Genomic DNA, 26,693 nt, shown 5'->3' on the forward strand with positions numbered 1-26,693 from the left:
TCCACACAAATTTTAAGGCATTCGCCACTGACTGCAGTGACGAGTGCATGACTCGTCCTTAAAGAAGTCCACGGAAACAATGAATAATAATTGAATAATGATCTACGTTAGAAGGAATTGAAGATACACGTAATCACTGAGCAGTAGAGCAGGTACGATTACGAAAAGAGGGCCACACAGATTAAAAATATCATGTTGAGTTTCGTGTGTTTTCGATTGCTGCCAACTTAAACTACCAGTCAGCTCTGGCTCATTCGAAGTTTGCGAAATATTGCGTTGTGTGAGTCAATTGAAAAATAAATAATGTACCGTGTGTGTTTAAACATGAATGGCCTTATAATCCGCTTTTGCGAGCCCTTGTTACTTCCATGCCCTATTTATACGATAGCTGCTGAGCGGCACGAGGTGAGCGCATCCGTGGATTGCCAATACTGACCAACGAAACAATAAACATTCACTCTCTGACGACCCATCTGGAATCGTAGGATATGCCTTTCTTTGTGCGTCACTCGTATTCTGTTGAGCCAAACCGTTTTCGTTCCATAGATGCGTGAACAGGAAAAAGACTGTATGTCGACACTAGTATCGATTACTGCACGAGAACCTATCGAAATATGTCGGCCAGAGAAATGGAACTGTTGGTAGTACTTCGCGAGATAAATATTTATAACAGTGACCTCTGACGAAATATACTCGACACTTAGGCTTTCAGTAAGGGATACGGGTGGATTAAAAATGTTTTCTGTAATACGGAAGATCCCAGGAAATACGAGAGCGTTGGTCACTCTGCTCGTAACCACATATTCACAGTTATCTCGCAAACAGCACGTTTGCAGACTCACGTTTGGTGAAACTTTTGTTCTTCCATTATAGTATGTTTTCATCGGTGTCAGTTTACAGTAATAATTGTGAGACATTCTATACACAGGGTGAACTAGAACTCCAGTGACAAATTGTATGAGGTTAATCAAGGATGCCTTTTGAACCTTATATAACGAACTCACGGTCTCCATCGGGTCGTTACAGAGCTACTGTATTTCGTTTGGTCTCCTTTCCCAAATAGTTTTATGTCTGAATGCATTGGAAAGAGTGCACATTAGTGCAAATGTCGACAATATGTAATGTGTGTCACGGTAACTGCTTCTGACAACAGTTATGCCTTCGTTATACTCAATTTTAAAAACCGTACTGAAGTACAGTTTGGACGACACTGTACTGGTCGCTGTGGTCCTGTTCCATTGCCATCTCAAGCATCAGACAATGCAACGATGGACTTCTTCTGGGGGTATGTGGAGAGCCTAGTTTACGAGACTTCAGTAGATACTCTCATGGACCTGGTTGCTAGGATTGTTGCACCCGCGGAAGATGTGCGCCAGCCTCCTGGAATTCTTGAGCATTTAAGACAGTAGAGCGTCGCCGTACACTTTGCCGTGACCTGTTACATGTTGTGCTGTAGACTGACAGAACAGATTTCTTACACCGTGATAAAAGGGCCCGTGTCCCGCCTTAGGCTTGTTTCATTACTTTGGGCCTTGCCTTGTAAGTTTTGGGTATGGCACATTAAAAGTTTCTTCACTGTTGTGGAGGTATTTTCTGATAAGTACGGGTGACTTCCGTAACGAACGTGTCGCTGTACACCATGAGTCCCTTATACCAAAACAATCAGAAGGTATCACCGAACAATTTCTGAAAGTTTCACAAAATTCATAACACAAAGCTGTATTCGTTTCTTTTATTGTGCTACCGGGTTCGGTAACAAACCATCATCTGAAAGCTTGTCGGTGGAGCTCTGGTTCACCCTGTACAATGTCTCTTACCTGTTCTGCTAATATTTATTGGTGACTAAATGTTTACTCTTTAAAAGCTTGTTAGCAGTTAGAACCTATATCTTTCTTGGAGGCTGAGCAGTTTTCCTCTTGCAAGATACAGGTATTTTGATACGAAATTTCCTACACTCGTTTCTCGTGTCCGAAGGATAATAGAAACGTTATGACATTTTTCTCTTAATGCTATATCCGAAATTAAAGCTATTAAAAGCTGGATAGTTACAATTGGGTATCACCAAACACCACTGTGATCAAAGAACAACAACATTTTAGAAAAATGTGATATGAAAGAATTTAATTATCATGTCTAATTTTTCGCAAAGGTAGGAATGAATGTCTTTAGATATCCAAACGGATCACCCAGAGTAGAATTTCAGGAAAATAGCGAAAACTGTGTTTGGTGATCTGCCATCACAGGCCCACATTGTGTACATATAGAGGAAAGTCAAGTGGAAGTTTCTTCAATCGTCTCTCGGTCTGTCAACTCGCGGTTGTCGATTGCGAAGGCAAATACTGTGACTGACGCACTAGAGCCGGGCTGTGCGAGATACTAAATACAGACACAGATTTTATCCCTCTTTTTTAGCGGATAGCAGACTGATGCGGAAAACGCTATAGTTTCCCTGCTGCGGAAGCATTGCACCAACATTGAGGGCGACGTTAAGAAATTAGTAGTACTAAATATCAAATCCGCAAATGACTGTTTGGCGTCACAGTGACATATTTTCGTCGGAATTACCATTTTTTATTTGTGAATACAATTCAGTTTAAAATAATATGCAGGTTCTATTTGCTTCCCTACTGAAAGTACTTGGTATGAATTTTCGGCTAGCTTTCTCTCGTCCCTTTGTACTGTTTATTTCGTATGTACTTTCATGCATTTCCGATTAATTTTAAATTAAATATCAAGATATTCATCAAGTCAGAACATTAAGTACTGTAAAAGCCTTAGCCGGAACTTTCACGCTGGTATAGAAGGCGTTGCTGTTCGTAGAGTGCTGTACATTTGTATATTATGAACAATCCCGTGACTGGTAAGCTAATGTATCCGGCGTAGTGTCATAAACTAGGCTGAAAAAACGCTCCTAGCACGTGTGGCCAATTATTACGTTGTTTTCCAGTTTAATGGCGTTCTACGTGGGAGTAAGAACAGCAAAACAACGCTTCACTATGAAGCGACTGCACGAGAATTTCTACTGCAGTGAGTGGTGTACTCGTACAATGTCCATCGGAATGTAAGCACATAGCATTTTCTGCGACTTTAGTGCATAATATGTTGATAAAATCTACAAAAAAAAAAAGTTTCCTCCATCGTTTACGACCTTTCGACGCAACTGCAAAGAGCAAAAAAGTGAAGCACGAAAAGAACCACAGCTCAGTTTCACATTATGTCATTCCGTAGTATACTTTTTGCTAAATACGTTGATCCATAATAGTCTCTCAATTCCTAATAACGGTTATTCATGAGACATTCTGTACAAATAACGCTGAACGCAAAATATTTTCCAAAATTTATATAAGAAAATTCTTTAATGATCATTATGTATCCCACCCTCAAAGGATTGGACTAAAACAGATCATAATCAATACAAAATGAAGCAGTGGAAGAATTTTTTTCACTAGGAATAAAATTACTAAGAAAACGTCATGCTAGAAGGGAAAGAACCGGTATGGGAGGAAAGCTGTAGCACAATAAATGTTAGGAAAAGCAATACTGATTTTCGGGATTGCGGTTTGAATATATTTAGATGTAGTGAGGTCACAGAAAGTCAGAACATTATCACAGAAAGACCATAATGTGAGTTCGTTATTGATATGAAATCGCGAACTTCATTAGTACCAGGATCTGTAATTACAATTCATATAATTTATAGTTCAACAGGAGACTGTTGGCACAGAGTACGATACTGATATTTACAAAAAGCCGTACACTCCCGCGCAACGCTAATATACAGGCAACTGGAATCACAAAGTTGTCGCAATAACAAGCTGTTCCAATATGATATCCTACTGCACGTCTGCTACGTATTGTATCTCCATGTTACGTGGTGGCGATACAGTTCGTTTGTGGTTGGCATTTTGGCAATGATCCGCCATTTCATTTATTTATCTCCACTTGTAAATAACGAGTAGACAATCACGTTAGTTACAGTCCCGATGGTAGAACACTATTCATGATATCAGCAACAGCATCTGGCAGCAGTCTCTGACTTGATGAAGCACATATTGATTAACCGTCAATGCTGACTATTCATATGGCACAAGCGGTGGTACAAAGACGGTATCAGCTCAGTACGTGCTAATTCTATGTTTCATCGTGCTCACAGCACTTTACCAAGGGTCATGGACATGAAACATTACAGGTAGTTTCGAAGAGTAGTAGAAAGTATCATCATTTTGTTTGATTTAAAACATCACACAGTATCAAGTAATAACTAACCATTTGGCGATCTAAATGAGTATGGACATGAGTGTTCAAAAAGGAGAACGCGTTTATGTGTCTAGATGTATTTCAAACGCACTGAAATTTGCAATATACTTCTTCTTTTCTCTAATAAAATGTTATTGAACTTTACAAACAAATAACATGCAATCGTTATAAAATCCATATTTCATTTGTACAATGAGAATTGTTTCGACATTAGTTGTGCTTCAGTAAGACTACAATGCCAGCGAAGATATTTTTGATGGACGAGTGATGTCACACATCTATAGAACTGGTCCATTCACTGTCTGAGAGATGTTTTTTCTTATTTCATTTATTGGGATCATGAGTCGTGTGTCAACCTTTTCACCGGGAGTAGCACTTAATATCTGTCTTACCTTACTATTTTAGATCTCCGCGTCTCCATCGAATAACATGAAATTGTTCCTTGGGATTAAAACTCAAAATGAAAGGATATCAATGATAAGTTTCGCCAATGACGTTTCTATCCTCAGTGAAGAGGAATTACAGAAACTATTGAATAGAATGAACAATCAAATGAGTGCAAAATATTAGTTGAGAGTAAACTGAAGAAACACAGAAATAATAAGGAAGGGGAAAGGAGAATAGACGTAGGCGAAGAGAAATGATTCATGATGGACGGAACAAGGAGAACATAAAAATCAGATCAGCGCTAGCAAAAAGGTTGTTTCTGGCCAAGAGAAGTCTATGTAGGACTTAATCTGAGGAATAGTTCTATGATAAAGTACTTTTGCAGCACAGTATTATATAGTAGTGGAATACTGACTGTGGGAAATCCGGAACAGAAGAGAATAGAGGCATTTGAGATGTGATGCTACTGAAGTATGTTGAAAATTATGTAGACTGCTAATATATCGTACGGGGGGGGGGGGGGGGGGGGGTTCTCCGCAGAATCTGGGAGGAATGAAATACATGGGAAACGCTGACAATAAGAAGGGACGGGATAACAGAAGTATGTTAAGACGTCAGGGAATAACTTCCATGTACTGTAGAGGTTAAGAACTGTAGAGTGAGTGTGAGATTCGAATACATCCAACAAATATTTCAGAACGTAGGCTGAAATTGCAATTTGCAAGTTTGTCACAGGAGAGAGACAACTATACATTACTGAAGTCTCACAACGTTGGAGAAAGACGTGTTGTGTTACTGTCCAGTCTCAAAAAAAAAAAAAAAAAAAAAAAAAAAAAAAAAAAAAAAAAAAAAAAAAAAAAAAACAAGAACGAAATACTGCTTTGGACAGTTTTAAAGTTGTAGAAAACAGTGCATTTCGAAGTAAACTAGAACAATTAGAAATTGGGAAGTGTAAACAATGGGAACAGTTTTCTACTTGTTAACATGTTTAAACAGCTCCATATATTTTCAAGATATCTAAATTGAGAATGAGATTTTCACTCTGTAGCGGAGTGTGCGCTGATATGAAACTTCCTGCCAGATTAAAATTGCGTTCCAGACCGAGACTTGAACTCGGGACCTTTGCCTTTCGCAGGCAAGTGCTCTATCAACTGGGCTACCCAAGCACGACTCACGATCCGTCCTCACAGCTTTACTTCTGCCAGTACCTCGTCTCCCACCTTCCAAACTTTACAGAAGCTCTCCTGCGAACCATGCAGAACTAGCACTCCTGAAAGAAAGGATATTGCGGAGACATGGCTTAGCCACAGCCTGGGGGATGTTTCCAGAATGAGATTTTCACTCTGCAGCGGAGTGTGCGCTGCCAGGAAGTTTCATATCAGCGCACACTCCGCTGCAGAGTGAAAATATCATTCTGGAAACATCCCCCAGGCTGTTCCTAAGCCATGTCTCCGCAGTATCCTTTCTTTCAGGAGTGGTAGTTCTGCATGGTTCGCAGGAGAGCTTCTGTAAAGTTTGGAAGGTGGGAGACGAGGTACTGGCAGAAGTAAAGCTGTGAGGACGGGTCGTGAGTCGTGCTTGGGTAGCTCAGTTGGTAGAGCACTTGCCCGCGAAAGACAAAGGTCCCGAGTTCGAGTCTCGGTCCGGCACACAGTTTTAATCTGGCAGGAAGTTTCATATCAGCGCACACTCCGCTGCAGAGTGATAATCTCATTCTGGAAACATCCCCCAGGCTGTGGTTAAGCCATGTCTCCGCAATATCCTTTCTTTCAGGAGTGCTAGTTCTGCATGTTTCGCAGGAGAGCTTCTGTAAAATTTGGAAGGTGGGAGACGAGGTACTGGCAGAAGTAAAGCTGTGAGGACGGGTCGTGAGTCGTGCTTGGGTAGCTCAGTTGGTAGAGCACTTGCCCGCGAAAGGCAAAGGTCCCGAGTTCGAGTCTCGGTCCGGCACACAGTTTTAATCTGCCAGGAAGTTTCATATTAGCGCACACTTTGCTGCAGAGTGAAAATCTCACTCTGGAAACATCCCCCAGGTTGTGGCTAAGCCATGTCTCCGCAATATCCTTTCTTTCAGGAGTGCTAGTTCTGCATGGTTCGCAGGAGAGCTTCTGTAAAGTTTGGAAGGTGGGAGACGAGGTACTGGCAAAAGTAAAGCTGTGAGGACGGGTCGTGAGTCGTGCTTGGGTAGCTCAGTTGGTAGAGCACTTGCCCGCGATAGGCTAAGGTCCCTAGTTCGAGTCTCGGTCCGGCACACAGTTTTAATCTGCCAGGAAGTTTCAAATCTAAATTGGTTTTTAAGATGGCCGCACAAGACTTACGCATTAGTATAAGGTGGAACAAATTTTTCTCCATCTATGATCACAAAACGTTTGGTCCTTCGATGGAAGTAAAAGAAAGATTGTACACACTTTTAAGTTTACTGTTTTATTCGCGTGTGTGTCGCAGCTTGTACTAATATGTATAAGTTTGTACAAGTTGAAGCTTACTGTTGCTGTTAACTGCAGTTCCACGGATGTCCACACATTCCTTTACAACGTGTTCCTATCAGTAATAAAGTGCTAGTTCAGGAAATTATTTACTATCATAGGGACAACAGACTCAGTTTGTTTTCCCTTAAATCATTAAACCACACTGCAATATATTTTCGTAGCTTTCTAGTCCTTAACTTATTGATTTCCTCTTCATCCACGAATTGCCTTCCTGAATGCTGCCAAATATAGCGAAAAAACACAAGTTTTCTAGCTCAGTTGGGAAAACTTCGTTTACTTAGTATTTTTAAAACTTTTGACAGTTTGTTTCCTGATCCTGTTACTTTAGTCATTTCAGAATTCTTGGCAACCCCTGCACATTCCCGTTATAGAAATAAGTCTTATTCCCTTCAACTGAATATGACACTGGGACCAAAACATTTCGCAGAGCATTCCGAGAGCAGAGTACACAAGACATAATTAATAATACAATTAAATCTATTGATTATTTTGTATACAGTTGGTGTCTGTAATGTTGTTTGATTCATAGGTCAATGACACGTATGGGTTTCGATTTTGCAAGTGATAATGTAAACATACCTTAGCGCGTGAGCCCTTAGTTGCTTGCTGTGCTTCAGATCCTCTATGGCGATTCCGTTGAAAGGCATGAAGACCTGTTGCACATCTGGATGTGTCTCGAACAAGCTGTAAGAGAAAATTGAAAATTTATGTAGCCATCCAGAAAGTGAGATTTATTTCCTTCGGACCAGCGAAAAGTAATTCCAATTCATTTACAGCTGAGATATTACACGAAGAAATTAAATATCCAATTACCAAAAATTATGACGTGTAAACAGAACTTGTCAAACAATCAATTTGAACTGCAATGTTTTTTCCTAAGCGTGAATAGTGTATGCACATGTATTCGTCTATTCTGAGAACCATTCCACATTTGGGCAAATTGAGGAAAAAAAAAACATCGATCGACAGATGGAAAGTAAGGATATCTTAGAGAAACTTTGGTCGTGGATAACTCCCTACCGACAATTATATAAAGTAATTTTTTTTAATAATTCGAGAGGAAAACGACAGTGTTCCCGTATTGATCGAAATGAAGTTTAATTGCTGCGTTTGGACAGTCTGTAAATTAATACTGTGGTTGCTCGTTGGGTGGAAATTCTAAGGAAATTCCGACACAGAGTGAAACGCATGTACCACTTGGTGACCGATCTGTAAAATGCTTTCGGCAGTCTCCAGCGCCTTCAAGTATTATCTACCCAGTTGGTCTTTCAGCACGTCTACCATCAGCCGACCCACCCCTCCAATTGATGCCACATACAAGGTGACGTCACGCTGTGAATTAACCAGACTTTTCGGGGATTATTCGTATGTAACCCATAACAGGGACATATATACAGATAACAGTAGGTTGACGAAAAACTTAATTCGACTTAAGAAAATTTCGTTCACGCTGTATTGCTCGGATTTCGGTTGTGACTATATTTGTGCTTTAATATAGTATTCGGCTGGGATGGCTACAGTAGTCTTATTTACTGAAATGTTCCGTAGAAATTCATCCTGTGAGAGTAAATGTTAAAAGTAAAGCATAATATTGGTAGAGTTTTAGTTACTTTCGTTACTGACCAGTACTGATGGTAAAGCAATAACTCTCATCTTCGTGTTACTTTCTCTTTTGTGCCTACAGATCCACATTCGCCGCATATGAAAGTGATGCTGTTACATAAAGTTCCTAAGCGAGATCATAGAATCAAAACAAACTTTACTATGTCTAATCTAAATCTTATCCGAGAAACCACGAAGAAGTAGACTTTTACCCAGTAGCGTAGCGATGAAAGGGGTTCGCTTTCCCAATGTTTTTCATTAGTTTGCATCCACGTCAAAACATTTCCTCAATATTGGATGACGCCACATGCGAAAGTTTTCAAAAAACAATCGTATGGTTTTCTGGGCAAAAGCTTCTGCTACGGCATACACTTAAATCGTGTCTACAGTATCCTGCAAACAGATGTGTTCTATCTTCAGCAACCATCCACGAATTGCAGGGGTAGGCGGAAGAATGTGCTAATTCACAAGAGATTTGTTTGACATATTACGTAATCGGTTCAGTTCAAAGATGGGAAATTAAGTTCAGTTAGAGCAAACATTTTATAAATCATACAGTGTCCTCCAGTGGTAAATTTGGAACAATGATTTGTTAGCGTGTTGTGCAATCGAAACCACAACAGAAAATGTGATCAACCTCATTATTTCTAAATTTAGGATTAGCACATTCTTCCGTTTGCCCCGTATATAGTGAACGGAAGGAAGCGGAACGGACACTTCACAGCCGACTATGTATAGTCTTCCCAGAGACCAATACCAGTTTTGATGCAGCACGCAGATTTTTCAATTTTTTTGTCATATGTATTTTATAGACACAAACTTACGACCGAAACATTTTCTTCCTTTTCTTACTTTAACTGACTTAGAAGTGGCTTCTCTTTGATCGGCTGTACACTTTGTGGAATAAAATCGTATGATTACATCAATTCTCAAAATCACGTAATTCATGCAAAATTTGTCAATGACATTTATTATTTAAGAGAGGTAGTTTGCATACAAGAGGGCTAGTTTACTCAATCTCAAAACTTTGTCAGTGCTAATAACCACTTTTAGATAAAATTTAACTTGGGACTACCCCTCCCTACAACCACTTCTCCTCGCCCCGCTACCGTTCCTGTCACATTCAACCTCTCACCGCCTCCCCTTTCCCACTCACTTTCCCCCTCTCCAACGCTCTGCTTCTTCGCTCAACATCTCCCCGCTACTCATCCCTTACCGACCACTCCCCATCCAAGCTTCCTAAGCTATGTCCATTATTTTTTTCCTTGGAAACAGGCTGATCATAAATTTCTTGTACTAAATTTTCTGCACATATTCGGCCCTCCCAACAGCAGCTAAGTATTTCAATGCCATAAAACCGAAACAGTTGACCACATTTCACAACTCCATCCTGAGTGATACCCCTCTATTCGAAATAAGCAAATCAAGGAGCTTCTAATCCTCATATTTTACTGCTATAAAAGCAAAACAGCCCGTTAGATGGTAAGGAGGGGTGGGACGTAGGTTCTTTCTCATCCACTGGTGTTTGCACTTGGGAAAGATATGAAGTCCGCAAATGTATGAATACTTTTCCAGGAACTGTCCACCATGCACTTTGGAGCAGTTATGTAGTTCACTTGTCTGAGTACAGCATAGTTTTTAAACGTGCTTTCTCTTACAAAAGAAGACATTACAAAGAAGGATAACTCTTGCTTTAAAGAACATATTATAACTGCTTTATACTTAGACAGTAATACCGTGAGCTAAATTTCTGTTACGTGACAGGTTAGTAAGAAAATGATAGAAGAAGGCTTCCTAAGTTCGGACAGCCGGCAATACCCAATCATCCGGAAGTACCAACATCCCCCAGCCAGAAAGCGTAAATATTTCATTAACTTCACTCAGTCAGGAAGACAGCAACATCAACACTCTTGAACGAGACAGAGCGGGAATAGCAGAAAGTAGAAGAGGACGGACCGAATTGCCTTCATAAAGTTATAGGAGAGATACTAGGTTGGACGCAACTTCGTCTAGCAGGGGTTTGACTAAGCAGTAACGTTAGTGTAAGAACTCGGTTAAGGTAATGTAGCGGAATTGGAGATCACCGACGACCCTAGAACAGCAAAATCGATTCGGTCATTACGAATAACCCCCACTAGCCTATAAGATCCGATCAGTGGAATCGATGCCGTTCATATCGTTCGCACTCGATCCCCTGGTTCTGGTACGGTAACGCCTTGTCTATGCAATATTTCTTGTATTGGTCTTACATCTGCTATCTTACGAGAAGATCGGCAATCTGTAGCCACTGGCGAAAAAAAAAAAAAGCCGAGCAATCAGTATTAAAGTCAGCACAGTTGCCAGCACTGATGGCTAGTGCAGGGATCTACCTACACATCTCCACTCCAGGGTAGAAGCTCCTGTAAGGCGTGAGCGTCGCTCGAATTTGACAGACTACCTTAATGGCGGGCCAGGTTCAGCACGACATCATCGCATGTGACACCATGGTCCGCCTGTTGGGACAGCGAGGGTTTGAGCACTCACAGAAACGCTATGTGAATTAAATACACACGTCTCGGTCACCTCCATCTCCAATTAGGGCTACCTACGAGGCGTGCCTACCTGACCAACGGACGTCACACCACCGCACCACTCCTCAAATCCTATTTGATGCAGGGCCCCAGTAACCTTGAGTCTGCTGTTACATTCAGCGCATTCGTCTCCGGATTACGTAGTCACCAGCCGTCGCAGAGGACACGGGAACAACTTGTACTCTAAGTAATAAATGGTCTAATCTTGAATTTTGTTTTGCGACACAGGTCTTCGTCTGCATCGTGAAAAAATGGTAGTGGTTCCCAACACAACAGTGGGCGACCCCTGCGTGTCTCATTAACGTACCTATGAAGATGAACAAGTTTTGCAAATATTTTGTTTCTTAACGATGAGACGTGTGCCCAGATATTTGAGAAAACACAGTAAATACACTCAAATCAAGTAATAAATAAATAAAATAAAAAATAAACGATGCGTCATGAAGGAAATCGAGAGAACTACGTCTACATCCATACTCCGCAAGCCACCTGACGCTGTGTGATTCAAATGGTTCAAATGGCTCTGAGCACTATGGGACTCAATTTGTGAGGTCATCAGTCCCCTAGAACTTAGAACTACTCAAACCTAACTAAACTAAGGACATCACACACATCCATGCGCGAGGCAGGATTCGAACCTGCGACCGTAGTGGTCTCGCAGTTCCAGACTGTAGCGCCTAGAACCGCACCGCCACTCCGGCCGGCTTACGGTGTGTGGCTAGTGGGGGTTGAGTATTAATATCGTCGAGGAGAGACTCTGCTCTATGGCGTCATTCGTAATGACCGAATCGGTTTTGCTCTTCTAGAGTCGTGGATGCTCTCCAGTTCCGCTACATTTCCTTAACGAATGTCTTACACGGACGTTACTGCTTAGTCAAATCCCTGCTAGGCGATGTTGCGTCCAACCTAGTACCTCTTCTATAACGTTATGAAGGCAGTTCGGTCAGATGTGGTGTGGTGTACACGTACAGACAAACAAGTAACAATTTCAGAAAAATTTGATGATTTGTTCAAGAGGAGGAGCTTTACAAACTAAGCAAGGCCGAAACGCGTCGGTCTACCTCTGGCGCTTACGCAAGTAGTTATTCGGCTTCGAATTGATTGATAGATTTATTCGATGTTCTCCTGATGGTTATTGTGCCAAACACTGTGCAACTGGCGGGTTACATCGTCAAAATCCCAAGCTCGGTGGAGGGACAGGCCATTAAACTCCAAACTTTGTCAACTGGGGAGAGTTCCAGCGACATTGATGGTCAAAGTAAGGTTTTGCAAGTACGAAAAAAGGCAGTAGAAAGCGGGCGTAATGTTACTGAAATGTAAACGCAGGGCTGGCTTCACACGAAGGGCAAGGAAACAGGTAGTGGAAAATAGTCGACTTACTGCTGTGTTGTAAAGGTGCCGCGGATGAAATCCCACGGTAACCTACTTTGAAAAGATGTGGCGCCCCGGACCATGACTACAGGTTGTCTAGCAGCATAGCGCGTAACAATCAGGTTGGTACCCCTCCGATGCCTAAGGTGTTCTGAATTGTCTTCAGTTATTCGTTTTGGACTCAGAAAACCAGCGAAGTTGTGTCTGGAGACGTCCCCGACAGCAATGGGATAACAATCATACTGCCCGACAACCAGGAGTGGTGGCCTGGGGTGACATTCCGTTTCATAGCAGGACCTCTCTCGTTGTAATACGCGGCACTCGTACAGCACGGAGATACGTCGTCGGTATTCTACGCCACGTTGTGTGGCCTTCATGGGTAGCCATCCTGGGATTACGTATCAGGAAGATTATGTCGGCCCACAAACGGCGAGAGTTTCTACTGCATGTCTCTGTGCTTTCCAAGCCCCAACTGCTCCATCAGTGCTGCCGAATCTCTCCTCAATTGAGAAATTGTGTAGCAGTAAGGGCAGAGCTCTCCAAACAGCTCGGGATTTTGACTATCGCATTATTTGAACAGAATTGGGTACGATTTCCCCCAGGAGACTTCCATCAATCAATGCCAAGCGAGATAATTGGATTCGTCAGGGTGGACCAACGCGTTACTGAATTGCTAGTTTCGTGGAGCTCCTTCTCTTGAATGAATCATCGAAATTTTCAGAAATTGTAATCTTTTTTTTTTTTTTTTTTTTTTTTTTTTTGGTTGTACATGTAGGTAACATCAACCAATTCTCGTCCCATGCTGATTATTCTTTCGTGATGTGTCATTCTTATTCTTTTTTCTCTTTGTCTGTGTCTTAGTGTGTATACCTGTCAGCGCCTACAGTGTTCAGTTCCCTGAGCATTAGTGGATAGTTATAGGGAGAAAATTGATGTGAAGGTCATTAGTTTGAAGTCCTCTTGTTTACGGACGCATGCGAGGAGGAGGTTTGGAAGGGACAACATGTATGTAGCATCAGGAGGACTGTGCTATGCATGTATGCCTAGCCAGCAACGTCTTAGACGAGACTTTTTGAAATTTTCAAACATGCACATGGCTTACTTTTCATATTACTGAACTGTGGGCTGTAAGTGTTTCAGATTGCTGCAATAACGGGACAGGTATGTACTAGTGGACTCCCACGAACAGTTAGAAAGGGGACGGCCTGCAATGTTGAAGAAGGAAACGTGTAAATGTGTGGTTTATTCTACTGTAATCTATGTGGTAGTTTCTCAGTGGTGAACTTCCTGGGATAATGCAGTAACCCTGTGTAGCCGATTACTACCACATGGATCCAGATATAACGCAAGGTTTTGTTGAGGTTTGAAACAAAATGCAGATTTGTGAATATCTAGTATTAAACCATGACTTCCGAGTGCAAGAAGACTACCGATGACACAAGAATATTATTGTGAACAACGAAAAAACAGTTAGATAGATAATATTAAATAATGAGCTCAAATTGTAAGATAAAGTTTAGAGAATGAATACATGGTCCAAATAGGTTTCAAATTGTTTATTAGCTGTGGAATCAACCAGTTTCAACCATGAGTCATTTTCACGCTCCTGTAATAGATTAATAAAACGGTGACATTCGTTTATACGTTAACTGCCTACAAGCTCTCGTGTATACTTCAAAACCCAGATTGCTTGCATATTTTAAGCTTCACGCTTCATTTCACTGTTTACTACATAGCTGGTAAATGTGGACAGATTTAATGATATTTCTGTGCGTATGTGATATATAAACAATACAATAGCGTACGTGTTGACAAGCATTAGCCGACACATACAGAAAGCTGTCATATCGTCGTATAGGCGTAGCTGTTATGATGTGACCAAAGAAGTTTAGAATCCCATCTATGGAAGCTTGGTAACATTAACTAAGCTACTGGCGCAATATTCATTGGCATATCATGTTCTTTGTTATCTCATTATCACCTTGTTAAAAGTAGAATATCGACACCCACAATACATACTTCATGCAACATGTAGTATTAAAGTTACAGTAGAAAGTACGGAGATTATGTCGGTCTCTAAAAAACGCGTGCTAGTCAGCAGTCAGACTACAAAATAAATTATTAGTAAGGGACAAGCAACTTATATATATATATATATATGTATATATATATATATATATATATATATTCCAAGCGCAGTTTCACTATATAGAATGTTAAAATAAAAATTGAAATCAAGGATGAATTACACCATGACACTACAGTATAGATGTTGGAAACTACATGTGTTATTTGAAGGTGAAGGGACCCATCCTGGATTGCCTGTGTGGCCCATCTAAATTACTATACAATCTGAAGCGATACAGAAAGAATAGCTAAATTTTTGAGGAAAACAAACTGATTTGGAGCTCAAAATTTTTAAGTCTTCTAGTACTAGCGGAATCGGAGCTCACATACCACGTATTATGCTATACTTCCGATTGTAGCGTTCACTGTGACGTTAAAAAATTATAAGTATGCCGATCTTCCTGGTGTACAACTTGATACGATCTAAAAATAGTAGCTATACTTACGATGAAAACAGCCTTATTCACAGTCCATACGTTTTACGTCTTACAGTACTAGCAGATTCAGAGGTCATACGTCATGTAACACGTTACACAGAATTAAGGTACTCTATATTCCAATTTTATACATCAAATAACAAGACCTGGCGTGAACTTTGATGCAGGTAACCATTTCATCGACTCTATAAATTGCCATGATATGTGCCTATAAGAAACTTCTATGACTTCTTTGGCCAAAGTAGTTGGTTTTACCAGAGTGGAAGCTACAATTTGCATCTACATAATGGATGGTGTTTTGAACCTGTAAGGGAGTGCCTAAGAGTATGAAACGCCAAGAAACTTATTTACCTGTAAACTATTTGCAATTTGTTAACACAGACACCATGAGGACTACATGTTTTACATTAAAGCAGAGGAAAATTATTTTTCTCAGCTGAGGTCAGTCTCCTCCACAGTACAGTCGAATATACACTCCTGGATATTGAAATAAGAACACCGTGAATTCATTGTCCCAGGAAGGGGAAACTTTATTGACACATTCCTGGGGTCAGATACATCACATGATCACACTGACAGAACCACAGGCACATAGACACAGGCAACAGAGCATGCACAATGTCTTCACTAGTACAGTGTATATCCACCTTTCGCAGCAATGCAGGCTGCTATTGCCCATGGAGACGATCGTAGAGATGCTGGATGTAGTCCTGTGGAACGGCTTGCCATGCCATTTCCACCTGGCGCCTCAGTTGGACCAGCGTTCTAGCTGGACGTGCAGACAGCGTGAGACGACGCTTCATCCAGTCCCAAACATGCTCAATGGGGGACAGATCCGGAGATCTTGCTGGCCAGGGTAGTTGACTTACACCTGCTAGAGCACGTTGGGTGGCACGGGATACATGCGGACGTGCATTGTGCTGTTGGAACAGCAAGTTCCCTTGCCGGTCTACGAACGGTAGAACGATGGGTTCGATGACGGTTTGGATGTACCGTGCACTACTTAGTGTCCCCTCGACGATCACCAGTGGTGTACGGCCAGTGTAGGAGATCGCTCCCCACACCATGATGCCGGGTGTTGGCCCTGTGTGCCTCGGTCGTATGCAGTCTTGATTGTGGCGCTCACCTGCACGGCGCCAAACACGCATACGACCATCATTGGCACCAAGGCAGAAGCGACTCTCATCGCTGAAGACGACACGTCTCCATTCGTCCCTCCATTCACGCCTGTCGCGACACCACTGGAGGCGGGCTGCACGATGTTGGGGCGTGAGCGGAAGACGGCCTAACGGTGTGCGGGACCGTAGCCCAGCTTCATGGAGACGGTTGCGAATGGTCCTCGCCGATACCCCAGGAGCAACAGTGTCCCTAATTTGCTGGGAAGTGGCGGTGCGGTCCCCTACGGCACTGCGTAGGATCCTACGGTCTTGGCGTGCATCCGTGCGTCGCTGCGGTCCGGTCCCAGGTCGACGGGCACATGCACCTTCCGCCGACCACTGGCGACACCATCGATGTACTGTGGAGACCTCACGCCCCACGTGTTGAGCAATTCGGCGGTACGTCCACCCGGCCTCCCGCATGCCCACTATACGCCCTCGCTCAAAGTCCGTCAACTGCACATACGGTTCACGTCCACGCTGTCGCGGCATGCTACCAGTGTTAAAGACTGCGATGGAGCTCCGTATGCCACGGCAAACTGGCTGACACTGACGGCGGCGGTGCACAAATGCTGCGCAGCTAGCGCCATTCGACGGCCAACACCGTGGTTCCTGGTGTGTCCGCTGTGCCGTGCGTGTGATCATTGCTTGTACAGCCCTCTCGCAGTGTCCGGAGCAAGTATGGTGGGTCTGACACACCAGTGTCAATGTGTTCTTTTTTCCATTTCCAGGAGTGTAGTAGCAAAGCCCCACAGAAAACGTTAGTTCCTTTTCCAAAAATAATGAACAAATTCCTGACACTGTAATTTCTCCTACTAATTTTACCCGTAATCAGGCGATAGATTACGGTAATGCGGTCGCCGCTGATCTGCACATGGCTGATATGCACAATTCAAAACTTGATTGTTTAACGAATGAGGTCAGTGTCTTACCTACTGTTCACACTATTAATCGGACTGCCAACAGTATGTCAGTGGAAACAATAGTGGGTAGCACTGAGACAGTTCTAAGAAACCCATCATATTTTATGAACGGTAATGATGCGGGTAATGCAACAAACGAGACGTTCATGGTTGTAGATGATGTCTCCACGCCACAAAAGAGACGATACAAGTGACACCCGACGTATCACTTGAAAAGAATACGGAAGCGACGCTTGAAAATCTCATGGGAATGACGGTTAACCTCAATAATGAGTTACGACAAGAATTACGAGAAATACAAGTTGACACCACGAATCAGTTTCGACAGGAAATATGAGAAATACAGAGCGATACCACCACTCACTTCAACGAACGGTTTAATAAAAATTATGAATCATTTTTCATCATACGTTACGAGCTTAAATCGTCACAGAAACGACTGATAACCGTTTCAAAAAGGTAGATACAGACATTAAGGACAGTGAAAACGTTTTTGCGATAAAATTGAAGATATAGCCAGGCAATGCGAAGACAGTACCAAACCTTTAAGAGATGACATTAATGCTTTCAGATATCTATGTTATGAAACATATAAAAAGCTGTCTCACGAAATCCGATCAGTTAATGACAGAATAGATGAACAAGACACCCGACTGGGTGCACGTCTTAAGGCTCACACTGAGACCTCAGAAAAGCAATACAAAGAGTTTATCCGTAAACACACATAGGAAAAGAATCAGTTGTTACAGTCATTGGCAGTACAAACACAGGAAGTAGAACAGCAGTTGTTCACTAGTCATACAACCCATTCTGACGCTGGTATAAACTGTGTTGCACAAGAGGTTAATAGAGTAAAAAAATCACAGAACCAAATACAGACAGATGTAACTGATTTAAATACCACTGTTAACACACGAATATGAGCTATCGGAAATATTAGTAACACTTGAAAATCATACGACACAGCTACCATTCCGGTCTCTGAATCTCAAGAATATCATTACATGCAGCAAACGTTAAACCAGCCTGGTGCACATAGGAAAGTTATCAGTTTGCATCAGGAAGTGGACAATGTCAAAAAAATTTCTCATTGTAATTAGTTTCAAACTAACGTGCAAGAGCAACAGTCACCTATTTTTCAACCTCACAATAATATGAGCACACTACAAAGAGTGTGTGACTTCGATACAAGCCATTCATCTCAAAATCAGTTCTTTTACGTCGCTGAACCCTCTCAGAATCTGCAACACGAATGATTCGATTATAAACATTTCCTATCTCTAAAGAAATTAAAGGTATTTAGTGCTAAGCCCAAAGATCTGCACCCCCCTTGATTGGGAGCACCAATTTTCATTTTCGCTGCCACCAAACTGGCTTCAATTTATCTGCAGCTTTTCAGAGGGTGAATTTTCGATGCGTATGAGACCTATAGCAAGGCAATGCCAATCCGTCGAAGAGTTCCAAAATGCATTTCTGTCTGCGTATTGGTCGGAAACGACTTCTCATTATGAGTTTCCCTTCTCACCGCACAACAAAAGGAAACCATTTCAGCTTTCAGGGACCTATTGCAATTATTACAAATTCAGCAAACGGATTACTCATTTGTCAATAAAAACCTTATTAACAGCATTCAAGGTAACAACTCATTCGGTTACACCGAGCAATCCCGCCCATCCCATAACAAGAGAAATAAATTATTTGGTTCCGATGACGTTTTTCATGAACATTTTAATAAGAGACAATATTTTGACAACCTGTATTTCAGCAGCAGCAACTATATTACAGTTTCGACGCCAACAATCACAGTTTCCAGCCGCAATTCTTGCCGCAGCCGTAGCAGTCCGGAAATATCCCACAACAACCCAGCCCAAGGTCCATGTGCCACCGCCCAGCTTTGCCAGTACAGCCAAGTCCAATAATTTTACGCAACCGCAAGGAAAAGACTTCTCTCACAGTCATCTCAAAACGATCAAGAGCAAAGAAATTTTCGCCACAAGCATGAAGGGAATAATCAACCATTTAGAGATAATTATGGCAACAGCAACTTTCAGCATAATGAGCCCCACCAGTCTCAGTTCATTCTTAATCAAGATAATGTTCGTTTCCATCCACAGCGGCATTCTGCAGACCAAAACAAGCGTACAGTACAAATAACTGAACCAACACAGCAACCTTCTGCCACCAATTAGCCCACAAGTAACGCATAACTAGAAACTACCGACGCTGTTCAATCGGAAAACGTGCAGTGCAATTCTTCTACTCATAATACCGTTCAGCAAAACGTTGTAACCTTCGACGACATTAGGGACACATCATTACAAGAGAGACGCCAAACTCAAAAGAATATTTCTCATCCCATAACTGAAATGAAAATAGGTTTTTATTTCTTTTCAGCAGTGATCGACTCTGGTTCGCTAGTAACTGTGATAAATGAAACAGCACGTTTTATGCTAATTCCTCGATCGTTCCGCTGTTAACAACCGACATCATTCTAGGTGTCGATTTCTTTGTCGAACATGATGCTGTTATCAACTTTAAGAAGTCATTGCTTATACTGAAATCCGAGGCGCAACAACTATCTGTCACTTTTCAGAGTACTTTGTCAGCTGAGAAGCAAGACATTAACAGAGTAGGTGTCATTTCAGCATCTAAGAATACTAATTTGCTTACAATATTCTTTACAGACACCTACTTCCATAGTAACAATATCCCGGAGGCAGTAGATTATGACATTATGCAGACGATCAACAGTAAGGTGAATGAATGTAAGACTGACGAAGAGCGCCAACACTTGCAGTACACACTTTTACAGCAATCTGAAGTGTTTAACAATGTACCTGCAACCATGTCCCATTTTGTTTACGAATTTCAAGTAAAACCGCATGAAACATTCTAGGTAAAACATTATTCCTTTCCGTTCATCTATTGAGATCAAGAAAAGCAACAACTTCAGGCTATGTTAGACCAAGGTACCATTAAACCAGCCATTAATCAATATATTAACCCATTTCACTTTGTTAAGAAAGATGCCTCACTTCATCTTGTGTTGGATCCACCTCAGATCAATGAAATCATCATTACCGAAACCGATCGTCAGCAAACGCTGGAAGAGCTCTTGTAAAAATTTCTCGTAATCTCACTCTATTTTACTTGGACCTAAAACTGGATTCTGGCAAATTAAACTGCATCCTAATTGCGGAAAATACACTGCTTTCCTTTGTTTCGGTAACGGCTACCAATTTTGTAAATTGCCTTTTGGTTTAACAGTTAGCTCCGTCCAGCCGTGCGATCAATACTATTCTTCCAAATGAATTAAATGACAGAATCACCATTTTCGTTGGCGAAACTCTAATTGCAGAACCTTCTTGGTCGGAACATAATTCTGAGCTTCGCATGCTATTGCAAACTTTTCTTACAGAAGGTGTTACCGTGAACCTCAGTAAATCTCATTTTGGCAACACTTCCATTAAATTTCTAGGTCACATAATTTCGCCCAACAGCACTACGCCCGATCTCGACAAACTACAAGCCATCTGTGACATTACAATTCCGTCAGAACATACTTCGCAGCTTCCTCGGTTTGATCAATTTTTTTTGTCGTTTCATACACCAATTTGCACTACATACCCCTAGATTGTGTCATCTTATTGGTTAAACTGATATCTGGTTGTGGGACGACCAAGCACAGTCCTAGATCCTTAGTCTAAAAAAGGCTTTACTGAACACTCCACTTTTTTCACATCCTGGCCCGACAGAGAATTTTGCGATTGCTACAGACAGTTCCAAGACTGCTCTTGAGGCCCTTGTATTTCAGGAAATAGAGGAAAATGGTACAACTGTTAAGAAGAACATCGCGTTTGCTGGTCGCATCCCCACATCGTCTGAAGGAAATTATTCTATCACGGAACTCGAAACATTAAGTGTTCTTAGGACCTTCACTAAATTTTGTCACTTTCTGTACGGCAGACACAAAACAGTATACACAGATCACAGACCTATTCAATTTCGTTTATTAGCTAAATTCACAAATGACCGACTTAGTCGTTGGAAACTTTATTTGCAGGAATTAAATTTTACGATTTTCCACATCCCAGGAACCCAGAATACAGTAGCAAGTGCGCTTTATCGCTCACTGGGCAATAACCGGCTACAAATCGTCGCTAATTTCTGTCAAACTAATTTCAACCTTCTTTGCATTAAACAAGTAGCTTTTGAAAATTTTATTTAAGCATCGTTAAAAGATATCGCCAGAGGGCAGAGCAAAGACGACGTCTGGAAAGAGATCAAACTTCTCTGGCGTGACACGACACAGACAACAATCAGAAATGACTACACTGTGCACAATGATATTCTGTTTCGCCGCGCTCACTCTGACAGCGGTAATTGGACTCTCTGCATACCTGAAGAACTTGTCAGTAAATTAATCTGGGATACACACTAGAGATACGCCCCTTATGGTGCTCTCATATGCTTTTTGATACTACGACAGAACTGTTATTTCACAAACATGGAAAAGCCTATTCGACGAGTCTTAGCAACTTGCAAAAGTTGTCAGAAACCTAAATCCTCTACAATATCTCACACTGCCCCTCTGCAACCCTGAAATTAAGACATATGACAGCTGTAGATCTATTTGGACCTATTTCTAGACTTACTAGAGGCTTCTGTTACATAATCGTTTCCGAACAACTGACTTCGGAATTTGTATCTTTCACTCCGTTACGAAAAGTCACTGCTACAACTACTTCTAACGCTTTTACTAAACATTTTTTCCCTCATGTTGCACATATTCATAAGGTAATCTCCGACAATGGACAGCAATATGAAAACGCACACTGAAAGCTAGAAATATTACTCCCATTTCTATTTCTAGATACCATGCTTCTTCCAACCCGTAAGCGAGCATCACGAAAGAAATAGAAAAACTTTGTCGCATCTACTGTCCCAAAAAACATATTGATTGGGACAAGCACATTTAAGATTTTCAGGACGTCATCAGTTCAATACCAAATGGCTTCACCATGCTTTCACCGCATCTTGTGTTGAAAACTATAGACCCACCAAATAAAATTCGTGAAATCGTTTCTTTTCCTACTACAAGAAGATTACGTCACCATAAAATAATAGACATTGCACTTAAGAATATAAAGCGGGCAGCAGAAGGCCGCAAATGTCAACAAAAGTAGGTGAGTAACCTCTAGGAAATTCACATAGGAAAGATAGTGTTGGTACGTACGCACTACCTATCCAACACAGGAAAACTGCGTCGCAGTAAATTTGAAATTTTATATTCAGGTCATTTTGGATACATAATATTACCCAACCCAGTGTTGTTCACATTGAATCTTTACAAACGAGGAAATCGCGAGTCAGCTGTCACATCAGCAAAGTCAAGCTCTTCATAGAGAAAAATTTTGCTTCGGTTAATTTCACGTAGGTATATAGAATTTTTGATGATAACATGCCACAAATCTTATTTTCTCCCTTTTCAGCTTTGTACACTTTTATTTTGATATTTTTCAGAAACTACGCTAATTCTCAAGTTTTTTACAGATTGGCGTATCTATATTGGCAGCTTGTATGTATGGTTATTCTGATTTACATATGAGTGTCCTTGATGTGACACAACACAGGGGCTGTGACAAGGGGGGGAGGGGTTGAGGGCTATAGCCCCCCCCCCTTCCATGGAATATCATATTAAACTGGATAAAATAAATTCAGAAATCAGCGATAATATTACTCGAACAGATTCAATCATTTTTTATAATTATATAGCAATATAGGTTGCAATGTATTGCAAACACATTTGAACAGAAGAAAAAGAGCGGCAAATAGCTTACCACCTAAACCAATAAATATGATTTAACTTAAAATAGGAGTCTTATTATTTATTAATACACACATTTTATCCTGAACTCCAAAACAGTTACCAAAAACTACTTTAAGCAACACCAAATTTTATTACCAGTTTGTCGGTGGGGCACCCCATCTTTCCTTTTGTTAAGATATATTCCATTCCGCCCAACCCCCCCCCCCCCCCTCCCGCCCCACATTACCTCACTCCTTGACGACTTCTAGAATCGCCCCTGTACCTGCTGGATTTCCCATGCCTACACAAATTCTATTGGTACCTTGTGTCTACGCTTCCTTGATTATTCAGCATATTATGAGGTGGCGATATGCCCGGAAGAGAGAATCTTGCAAGTCGATTCTCACCATGAGCTAAGGCCGAGCACCTTTTTCTGTTTTCATATGGGTGATCACGAAAACAACAATTGAAAGATACAACGTTTATTTTGACGTGTGTCCAGCAGATCACATCCCTTGGGTGGTCTGAACGCTGCAAGCTGTATTTCAATGATTTGTTTTCATTATAAGAATTTGTGTCCTTTTGTATATTGACTCTATGTATCTTATGTGCATTTTGTCTTTACTGATACCGTGTAATGTGCTACTTTTGTGACACTATGCTGAAATTTACACTATTGTCTAATGAATTGTCATTGTATTTTTTTTTAGTTTCGTCACTCTTTGTACTTTATAATGTTCCCATGTATTATTTATGCTGAGTATTGTGCTCTAATTTGCGCTATATATCTCTTGTACTTGATGATGTCACTAGTTTACATTCTTTCACCTATGAAGATTTAATAAATCAATGTACCCTATAACACATGTCCACAACATGAACTCATCCTTTTTGTATATTTTGCAAAACCAGTGTACCAAAATCTCATTTTTTTTCAAACGAGACATCAAGCTCATAAACAGAAGCACATGAAAGGGCAGAAAATGCAATACATACACACTGGCCATTAAAATTGCTACACCAAGAAGAGATGCCGATGATAAACAGGTATTCATTGGACAAATATATTATACTAGAACTTACTTGTGATTACATTTTCACGCAATTTGGGTGCACCGATCCTGAGAAATCAGTACCGAGAACAACCACCTCTGGCCATGATAACGGCCTTGATACTCCTGGGCATTGAGGCAAACAGAGCTTTGATGGCGGGTACAGGTACAGCTGCCCATGCAGCTTCAATACGATAGCACAGTTCATCAAGAGTAGTGACTGGCGTATTGTGACGAGCCAGCTGCTCGGCCACCATTGACCAGACGCTTTCAATTGGTGAGAGATCTGGAGAATGTGCTGGCCCGGGCCACAGTCGAACTTTTTCTGTATCCAGAAAAGCCAGTACAGGACCTGCAACATGCGGTCGTGGATTATCCTGCTGAAATGTAGGGTTTCGCAGGGATCGAATGAAGGGTAGAGCCACGTGTCGTAACACATCTGAAATATAACGTCCACTGTTCAAAGTGCCGTCAATGCGCCAGCATGGCGATGACGAATACACGCTTCCAATGTGCGTTCATCGCGACGTTGCCAAACACGGATGCGACCTTCAGGATGCTGTAAACAGAACCTGGATTCATCCGAAAAAATGACGTTTTGCCATTCGTGCACCCTGGTTCGTCGTTGAGTACACCATCACAGGCGCTCCTGTCTGTGATGCTGTGTCAAGGGTAACTGCAGCCATGGTCTCCGAGCTGATAGTCCATGCTGCTGCAAACGTCATCGAACTGTTCGTGCAGATGGTTGTTGTCTTGCAAACGTCCCAATCTGTTGACTCAGGGATCGAGTCGTAGTGTTTTTGGGAGAAACTGTCACAGAAGTTTTACACCCAATAACATTTTTTCCAACGTTCCTTTAAGATTGATTATGATAATGCCCTCTTATGTTAGCATGCCTGACTGCCTTTTTTTTTTCAGGTTAATAATCATATTTCCAGGTTCCACAATTTATGCATTTCACCCTCATCTTTTTATATCTATCTCTTGATTTCTGGCAATATGTTACATTTATCTAGTCACTAAGATATATTGGTGTTAGTACTCCTGCATTGATGCTTGCATATACTATAATCAATTTTTTTTTCTTTACTTTGGCCATAGCAGTTCTTGGCTCAACACGAATGATGATTAACTGTTAATCATTTTTTTTTTTACATTTTAAGTGCACTGCCGTTGTCAATCATTCCCTTATCCTTTCTTGTATATATGTGCATTGTTAGAGATATGGATCATTTAATAGATAGTTTTATGAGGCCCAGAGTGTGCTACACAACATATAAATATTGTGTCTTTGCCCATACAATGCCATACTTTGATTTTATGGCGCTATTTGTCTAATATGTACTCGTACAGGCAATAAAGAGTCGTACTTTTATATAATACTGCCATTTATGCACTTTGTTCTTGTAAAAGCCATCTCGCGTTATGTTTTCTCATTATGAATTATTCTTACGACTCTGAGTGATATATAAAACTATACGTAAATGATACATTGTGATACTTTCTCAGCCACCTTGAGCAAGAAAAAAGGTTCTCTTTCACATCTGCTATTAAGATCAGCATTTATTTCATGTAAAACCAGACCACTGTGTGCCTCAAAGAACATTTTGTCACCTTTTAATTATTAAGGTCAGCAATTATTTATTTGTAAAACTTGGCCACAAATATGATGCCCGTAACATTATGTAGCTTCTAAGATCAGCATTATGTATGTAGAAATACCTCTTGTCGCCTCTGATTGACTTTTTTCAATTCAGTTGTTTTAGTTATTTAGATCTGCGTGTATTCTAAGTACAAGGCCACCTGGAGCCATTCAGTTCATGAATGTATTTCTACATTCCTTATGTAATTACAGCACAATATTGCGTATACAAGGCAACTGAGAGCCGCGGTATTATGTTATGAACCAGTGATGTTCTGTGTAATGTTAGTTTATTCTATGTCTAATTGGCAACCTGATGCCACAGTTATTGATGTTATCTCATTCAGAGTTCACTTTCCCTTTTGCCTATTCACTCTGATAGAAAGCATTGTTGCTTCATACATTTCATTAGGATACTGTACTTATTCCGTTCAGAAAGATTACTCGATGTTGACATAGGTAGACATGGTCATGTTCAACTACCTTACCTTTGCTACTTATTTTGTACCTTCCACTGTCCAGTCTCCTTCCTCTGTTCATGGTATTGGAGCTATTTACTACTGCTATTCACACTTCAATATAAGCGACTATATATTATTTGGATGTCATAAGAATCTCTACTATGAAGGGCAGTGACGATGATGGTCATCGCGTTACTGATCTTATGGTAGTCGCCAACTACCGTTATTGGCCATCTGCTGCTGGGTACCTCTTATACTTCTGCACATGACTGAAGAAAATAGTACAGAGTTTAGATGTCTTGGGTTACTGAATGCAATCCCAATGGATAACTACACTCCTGGAAATTGAAATAAGAACACCGTGAATTCATTGTCCCAGGAAGGGGAAACTTTATTGACACATTTCTGG

The 26,693-nt window shown here is 41.1% G+C and overlaps 1 protein-coding gene across 1 annotated transcript in view; it reads right to left on the minus strand.

The window, feature by feature from the left end:
* LOC124619999 overlaps window positions 1-26,693 on the minus strand; it is a 153,600-nt gene that overhangs the window by 14,317 nt on the left and 112,590 nt on the right. Inside the window, exon 3 of the mRNA XM_047146664.1 lies at window positions 7,713-7,823. Coding sequence (XP_047002620.1) covers window positions 7,713-7,823 — 111 coding nt within the window. The remainder of the gene's footprint in view (window positions 1-7,712; window positions 7,824-26,693) is intronic.

Source organism: Schistocerca americana, chromosome 6, assembly GCF_021461395.2.
Source record: "Schistocerca americana isolate TAMUIC-IGC-003095 chromosome 6, iqSchAmer2.1, whole genome shotgun sequence".
NCBI classification, from domain to species: Eukaryota; Metazoa; Arthropoda; class Insecta; order Orthoptera; family Acrididae; genus Schistocerca; species Schistocerca americana.